The sequence below is a fragment of the Sus scrofa genome, chromosome 7, assembly GCF_000003025.6.
Source record: "Sus scrofa isolate TJ Tabasco breed Duroc chromosome 7, Sscrofa11.1, whole genome shotgun sequence".
Lineage (NCBI taxonomy): Eukaryota > Metazoa > Chordata > Mammalia > Artiodactyla > Suidae > Sus > Sus scrofa.
Window position 1 is genome coordinate 86,437,525 of NC_010449.5, and position 7,875 is coordinate 86,445,399.

Consider the following 7,875-nt stretch of genomic DNA (forward strand, 5'->3'; position numbering starts at 1 on the left):
GCAGCCCCCAACCTGCTCCCAGTTGCTATGGTTTCTCTGCAAGAAAAAGTCCAGAGACTTGCTCACACCGCTCAGTGATCTATGGAGCTGCCAATACATTCATCCTTAGCTCCTCCTTTCTATCCACTTGACTCCCATTGGTAAGCAGCAATAGACAACTATCTCCCAGAGAAAGACCAGGAGAGAGAAGATCTGGGCCTCAATGACCCATGTAGTTAACACCCATCCTGGGAAATGCTGTGCCATTTCCTCCAGGACTGGATGGGTGGCTGGTATTACAGTGAGAAGAGCTGAAAACCAATCAAAGAAACTGTGATTAGAAGTGGAACACCAAGATCTTCTTCTCAGAGGAAGGTGCAGTGGGAACAAGATGAGGGTGTGAGGGATGGGCTCGGATTGGAAAAGGCAAGTTGACACTGTGGACCTCAGCTGCCTACTGAGTGGGCACCTGCTGATCCTTCCTCCCCTGGGATGGCAGAGACATTACTCACAAATCAAGGATCTCATGGGTCCAAGTGCCTTCCTTTAGGGCAGCATTGAGACCCAGAGAAGTGGCTGGACCAGTGGTGGCAGGGCTTATTCCTTTGGTGGGTTTTGTGAATCAGTAAGGATTGGCAGCAGTGTGGTAGCCAGCCGCTCCATCCATTCTTTGTCCCTTGTTGACCCTTGCTGCCACCAAAGAGGGTGGAAACTTCCAGAGGAAATAGTCAAGGGTCTAACCGTCTATTAAAATCCCACTCATTTAAGTCCAGCTCATCTGTCATATCTGTGAAACTGTATCTGAATCCCAGTTGCTTGGATAGGTGGGTTCCCTTGCATTTCATGTTGCTATTGGTTGGGCATAGTCATTCCATTAGACCCGAGTCCTCAGGGGCAGAGGCTGTGTCCTCTATAATGCTCAGATCAGGGATAGTTGGTTGCTGGTTCTCAGAGTGTCCATGAAGTTGAATGAATGACTGGAAGCAGATATGGTTAGTCACACAAAGAACCCTCTCCATACCTGTTCTTGCTGGTGCCATCTTTTGAGTGGCTCAGTGGTGGGAGTTGTGTACTGGGATGGTGGACTATAGCCCACAGCTGTCCCACAGCTGGAGGGTCACCAAATTTTGGGAACATGGGAGGGGAGGGGCCAGAGGGTCCCAGCACTCCCTCTCCCTTTGTGGTCCCTCTGTGTGTGGAGGAAAGGGGAGCTGTCTTCCTAGGTACATGGACTGAGTCCCTAGGGCTTGTTTCCAAGCTCTGCTTCCCCTGAGTAGTAGAGGTCATCATAGAGAATAGACAGCTTGAAGAGGAAGGAGGAGATGTGGGTGAATTAGACAATTAGCAGCATTGGGAACATTCATTTACTGTAGGAATTCAAATGCCCTCTCTTCTGGGAAGCAAGACCTGAGTAATCCTACCTGATGCACCCTCCTGCGAACAGAGTTCCTTGCTCTTTTTTTCTGCTGTCTATCCCCAACTCTCTCAACAACAATCTGCTCATTCCTCCTACGTTAGCCCTACAGCACTGTACCATGTATCCCCCTCCCTTTCCACTCCCACCACTGGACTGTGGGCCCCTCAGGACCATGGACAGGGTGTTGATGTGTCATGACACTCTGTGGGAACCCCTGATGTTTCTCAGATGAATGTGTGAAGAGATGAATAAATGAGCGAGTGGATGAATGAATGGGCTTCAACTGCTGTGAAGATAGGGAGGTAGAGATTCATAGAAGGAATGCTAATTACCAGCCATCTGACAAGCCATGGGCTTTGACTCCCTCATCCCTCATCCATAAAATGGAAATAATCTTTTCTCTCTTTCTCTTTTTTTTCTTCCCTTTTTAGGGCTGCACTCATGGCATATGGAGGTTCCCAGGCTAGGGGTCCAATCGGAGCTACAGATGCCAGCCTATACCACAGGAACAGCAATGTGGGATCCAAGCCACAGCAGCAACCCACAGCACAGCTCATGGCAACATTGGGTCTTGACCCACTGAGAGAGGCCAGGGATCAAACCCGCAGCCTCATGGATACTACTCAGATTCATTTTGGCTGCGCCATGAAGGGAACTCCTCAGATAAATAATCTTGACTTTAGAGGGCTGATGGAAGAGGGAGACAGTCTAGGCAAAGGGCCCAATGCAGGGGCTGGCACATGCTAGGCACTTCACAAATGGACAGTTCTGAGACTACTTGGACTCAGGGTGTTGCAGAGACCCCAAGCCATTTGGAAAAAAGTGCCTCTTCTAAATGCAATTGGGAGGGAATTGAGGGGGACTGACACTAAATTAGGGGTGCCAAATAGTATTCAAAACCCAAAGCTATTTGCTCCATTACTGTGACCATTGCTGCAGTTCCTGGGCAGAGGGAGGTAGAGAAACCTACCTATTTGTTCAGGTATGGAAACTGAGGCCTGGGGAGCCAGTCTGGTGAGCAATTGGAAAGAAATATTTTCAGGAAACTGGGAAGTATTCATTCATTCAACAGACATTCCTTCATTATTGGGAACCTACTGCCTGCCAGGCCCTCCACTCACTGCAGAGGAGGCCAAGGAAGCGGGTCGAGCCAGATGGAAGTGGAACTCCTCCCACACCTCTCCTGGCCCCTTGGCCTGAGAGGGCAGCTTCTGTCAGCTCCCTTCTGTGGGTGAAGGATTCAAGGGGTCTCATCAGGTTCAATCCCAAAAGCATCTGAGCCAGGAGGTTTTCTCTTGGTTTACTGATGAGGAAATAGATGGGAGGTGATGTGGCTGGATCCGCCCCATGCTGCAGGCAGAATCCTGTGGAGGAGAGGTTAAGGCCCCCAGCTTCCCTAATGCTGCAGAGGAGGGCTAGAGGCCACCCCTATGCTGTAACCCTGCCCAGTGTAAACACCTGATTTTGAGGCAGGTTGTAGGAGCAGAAGTCCTGATGAGAACAGCTGGTGATATCTTGGAGTGTGCACAGGGATGCACCAGGGAACCCCACCCTGTATCTGTGGCCTTCTTGCTCATCATTCGTGCCTTTCTGTTCTCTGTTTCACTGACTTTACTTCTTGTTTCCAACTTGGACTCTGCCAGAAGGCAATTCCACATTTTTCTAGCAGCCTGTGGTTTGGCTGCCCCCCATCTCATTCCCAGACACTTGGCCAAGCGGTCCAGTGTGTGCAGGGGGGAATGCCTAGGCCCGTCTTCCCTGCCAAGTTCAAATGGCAGCAGCTGCATCCACAGGGCCCAAGGCCGTGTAGCCAGCACCTGTCACTATAGCTGCACTAATGAGCATTTCCACTGGCTGGGCCTCAGGGTGACAGTTGGGGGTGGGGAAACCCTGGTGGATGAGACTGGTATGGGAATAGCACGTGAGGGAACCAGCTGGATAACTCACCAGCAAGGATAATGCAGCCCCCAGGAGATCAAGGGCTGCTGATCAAGGTGAAGCTTGGGGAGTTTCTAAAAAGACAAAGACAAAAGACACACACACATACACATACACACACACACACACAAAAGTGAGGCTTAGGAGCTTCTGAAGCTCTTTGGAAGACAAGGACTTGGGTTCAAATCCCAGCTCAATTTCTTCCTACCTTTTTGGTCTTGGGCAAGTTAACCAAATGCTTTGCCTCAGTTTCCTCATCCGTGAAGTGGCAATAATAATAGCTGCCTGAAAAGGGAAGCTATGAGATTTAAATGACTTCGTCCATGTAAAGCGTTTGGTGCTCAATAAATGTTATCTGCTCTTTTCAGTCCTCAGCTGCTCCCTCTGTGCCTGAGTACCCTCCTGCTTGCCAGTCCTTCACTGGTGCCTCACAGATATTATTCAAGATGCCGCTCCTTCTTCTGGGGCCTCTCCATGTTTCCAGAATTGAATTTGCAATCATACTCACAGAGCTGCCTGCATCATCTTCTCTTGGCTAAGGATGTGCCCACGGAAAACAAGAGGGAGGAAAGGAAATCACTTCTCCAGGCTTGGCTTCCACAAAAACATCAATGTGATGTGGCTCAGGGGTCCAAATGTCCAAAAAGCTCTCTCGTTGGGAGTGGAGGTGATATGTGAAATGATGAAAAATTCAGAACGGCCCTGACTAATCTGAATTGACCATGGCCACAGTGCTGCATCACAGGCAATTGGGGTCTAGGGACCATAGCTCTTAACCAATTGACAAGGAAGTATTTTAAAAATTGACATTTTTGGAGTTCTCATTTTGGCTCAGTGGCAACGAACTTGACTAATATACATGAGGATGCAGGTTTGATCCCTGGCCTTGCTCAGTGGGTTAAGAATCTGGTGTTGCCATGAGCTGTGGTGTATGTCACTGATGTGTCTCTGATCCCACGTTGCTGTGGTTCTGGCATAGGCTGGCAGCTGTAGCTCTGATTCGACCCCTAGCCTGGGAACTTCCGTATGCCACAGGTGTGGCCTTAAAAAAAAAAAAAGACATTTTTTGCACAGGCATGTTCAGAGTCTATAGTGGCTCTGCCAATGGGTAGAGCCAATGAGGAGCCTGGATGGAATGAAGGTGAGTCCTGTTCTCTCTTTGTGACCACGTGGTAGAAGGTCGAGAGAATTAAGTGATCTTGAGGGGCTAGCAGGATGGGCTGGTGCTAACAGTGTTGGCTTTGGCATCAAACCTTCCACTCATGAGTTTTGTCATCTTGAACTAGTTTTTAACCTCTGCGAGCCTTGGTTATCTAATCTCTGAAGTGGGGACAATAAAACACACAGGGCTGTGGTAAACGATAAAAGTGATAGACATCACCTCACACAAGGCCTACTTGAGGAAGTGGAGAAATTCCTTTTCCTCTTCAGGAGGCCCTGGGGTTCTTTCCACTAGGTGGGATGCCTCCCAACTTTGGGGGTCAACAGAGGGCAAGTCTTCCTTGGAAGCACTCACATACCCATACAGCTCATGCTCATTCTGTCATTCATGCAACAGGGGTTTTCTAAGTGCCTTCTCTGTACCAGGCACAGTTCCAGTAGCTAGAGGTGCTTTGGTGAACACACCAGACAGGGCCCTGTCCTCACTGAGCATGCATTTTGGAAAGGGAAGCACTATGGCGGCCAGACCTTTCCTCCTATGCCGAGCGTACAGCAATCCTGGTCCTGGAGGTGACTGATACAGGAGAAGTAACAACAAAACCTGCTGGCCTGAAATCAAGAAAGGAAACCCTTACAAGCAATAAATAAAAGCATGACCTCCAACCAGAGGTCTGAGGTGGGCTGCTGTGGAAGGAGTTCCAGGATTTGGGAACTGGGCCTGTCTCAGGACTTTCCAGTGGGGGTTGCACCTCAGCACTACCCTGTGGAGCTTCTGGAGATGCACAGGCCACCCCCCAGTCACACCAAAGTCCCTGAAGGTGGGGTCCAGGAACTCCTGGTTTTTAAAGCTCCTCCAGTGGCTCTAATATGCAGCTGAGCTGGTCAAGTTCTCTGACGGTGGGGCTGGGGATGAGCTTCCCTTGTAGGGCAAGAGTCATGAAGGTCTCTGAAGAGGTGAATTGGAACTGGAAAAACTCTAGAATCTCAACTAAAGGGATAAAATGCTGGCCATCTACCTGGGGCTGCAAGGACAAAATGTCATCATGAGAATTCAGAGCTGGTCTGCACCTCCTGAGAGGGCCAGGAAAGTTGTCACATTGCAGTCTGTTGCCAGCTCCCCAGGGAAAGACATTAACCATAACCCTGGAGGGTGGCCACTTCCCCCTCACATGGGCATGGGACATTGTTACAGAAAACAAGTTCCCAACTGAACATTCTAGAAGGGCAGGCAGACAGTAAAAAAGGGGGGAGCAAATATATCTGTGTTTCCCAATCCTGGCTGGGCACTAGGAGGAGTTTTAAAAAAAAGTACTGATGCCCCCATTGATTTCTGGAGATATTGATTAAACTTGTCCAAAGGGTGGCCTGGGCACTGGGATCTTTTATGAATTCTCTCAGAGTTGAGAACACAAAATAAGTGAGGTAATCAGATTGTTTATAAAGACTGCCTTGCAGGATAATAGGAGATATAATAGAGAGTGATTGGCTGAGTGAGACCAGGGGCAATTACCCCGGAATTGACATTCAATTTGAGATTTGAAAGATAAGGCAGGGAGTTCCTGTCATGGCTCAGTGGTTAACAAATCTGACTAGCATCCATGAGACGCAGATTTGATACCTGGACTTGCTCAGTGGGTTAAGGATCTGGCATTGCCGTGAGCTGTGGTATATAGTTCACTGATGTGGCTCGGATCCTGTGTGGCTGTGGTGTAGGCTGGCAGCTGTAGCTCCAATTCAACCCCTAGCTTGGGAACCTCCATATGCTGTGGGTGCAGCCCTAAAAAAGCAAAAAAAAAAAAAAAAATATATATATATGTATATATATATAAACAATAAAAAAATAAAAATAAATAAATTAAAAAAATAAAAAGAGGCAGAGGCAACCTACTTGGAGCTGGAGAGGAAGCTTTCTAGGAAGAGGGAACAGCCTGCACAAAGGTCCTGAGGCTAGAATGAGTCTGGAAATTTCTAGAAGCAAAAAGGTCTATGTGGTTTGAACAGAGTGAGACAGGGCCTGTGTGGTTGGAATGTAGTGAGCCAGAGGGGAGGAGGGCTTAAGACCTCATAAGCACGGTAAGATGATTCAAACTTTCTCCAAGGAAGAAGGAAAGCCACTGGCAGGTTTAAGCAGAGAAATTACATCAGCAGAATCTTGAACCTCACAGCTGCATGCACTTCATTTGTACCCACTTTCCTCCACCCACTTCTCTCTCAATCCCATTCTTTATTTGCATTTTCCCATAACTCCAGGAAGGAGGTAGGCACGTATCTTCTCCATCTTATGGCTGAGAAGGCACCAGTGTCAAGTGGCTCATCTATGACCCCCCACCCCCCAGGCTCTTGAGCTTCCAGCTTCTGGATCATCAGGTATCCAGCTCAGATTGAGAAACTGCCACAGCTATTGTTCCACTGAGTTACATTTGTGCCGATCCCCGGAGACTGGGATGGAAGAGTGCAGTCTTGGCTTTCCTTGAGCAAAACAGCTAAAGGAAAGAAGAGTGGTCTTCTTTGCAACACCAAGCTTCCCTTAGGCACTGAGTCAGCCATCCCTTTGCAGACTCTGTCCAGCAGCTCTGTTGGGACAACCTCATTCTAGAAAATGAGGGCACCTTGAACTAAATCAAAGTGGTGTTTTGCAGCCCCAACCCCACCTTGACTCACCGCAGTGTTCAGCTCTGGAGTCTGCACTACTCTTGGCTGACCCTGCCCTGGTAGGGGCCACATGGGCCACAGGGTGGTCTCCCCACTGCCTGGCTGTCGGCTCTTCATAGTCTCTTTCTTCCCCCAAAGACTGGCTGCTGCCAGCTGGTGCTGGGTCAGTTTTGGAAAAGTGTCTTTAATATTTGAACACACTGTCATGTCTGGGGCATTTGGGGTTTTCTTGGCACAATTCTTGAGACCTCCTTTAGAGCCTTATTTTCCTCCCCAGGGTCTAGGAGGAAGTGGGATGGCTGAAAAGTGACGAGGAAGACTGAGAAAGGCCACAAAGGACCTTTAGTGTCCTTGCTGGGTGATTCTGTTGGGCTTTGGCTATAGACAGCTAGGGTGATTCTAGACACCCTGACGGCCTGGAGGTGGAGATTTCAGTGCACTAGGGATGGAAATGACTCCTACCCTCATCATGAAGCCTAAAGGTGAGAAAAACACTGCTTCTACATGTTTACATTGTTCTGCAGTAACTATGGAAACCTCCCACTGCTGGGGATGACCCATCACCAGAATAGCCCCCCGTTCTGTAGCATAGATGCCCCATACCTCCTCCCCTCTTGCCACCTCCTTTCATTGCTACAGTCCAGGGCTCAGGCCTCAGGAAAAGCTACAACCTGGCTATTCGGGCTCACCTTGATTTGCGTGTGTGCCAAGGGTAAGAGCCTCAGGGT

The 7,875-nt window shown here is 49.0% G+C and overlaps 1 protein-coding gene across 1 annotated transcript; it reads right to left on the bottom strand.

Moving 5' to 3' along the window:
• C7H15orf32 (chromosome 7 C15orf32 homolog) lies at positions 1,220 to 7,354 on the bottom strand. The gene is given in 6 exon segments (XM_021100071.1): positions 1,220 to 1,282; positions 4,504 to 4,548; positions 4,550 to 4,740; positions 4,743 to 4,805; positions 4,808 to 4,874; positions 7,157 to 7,354. Coding segments are annotated over 6 exon segments (627 nt in total).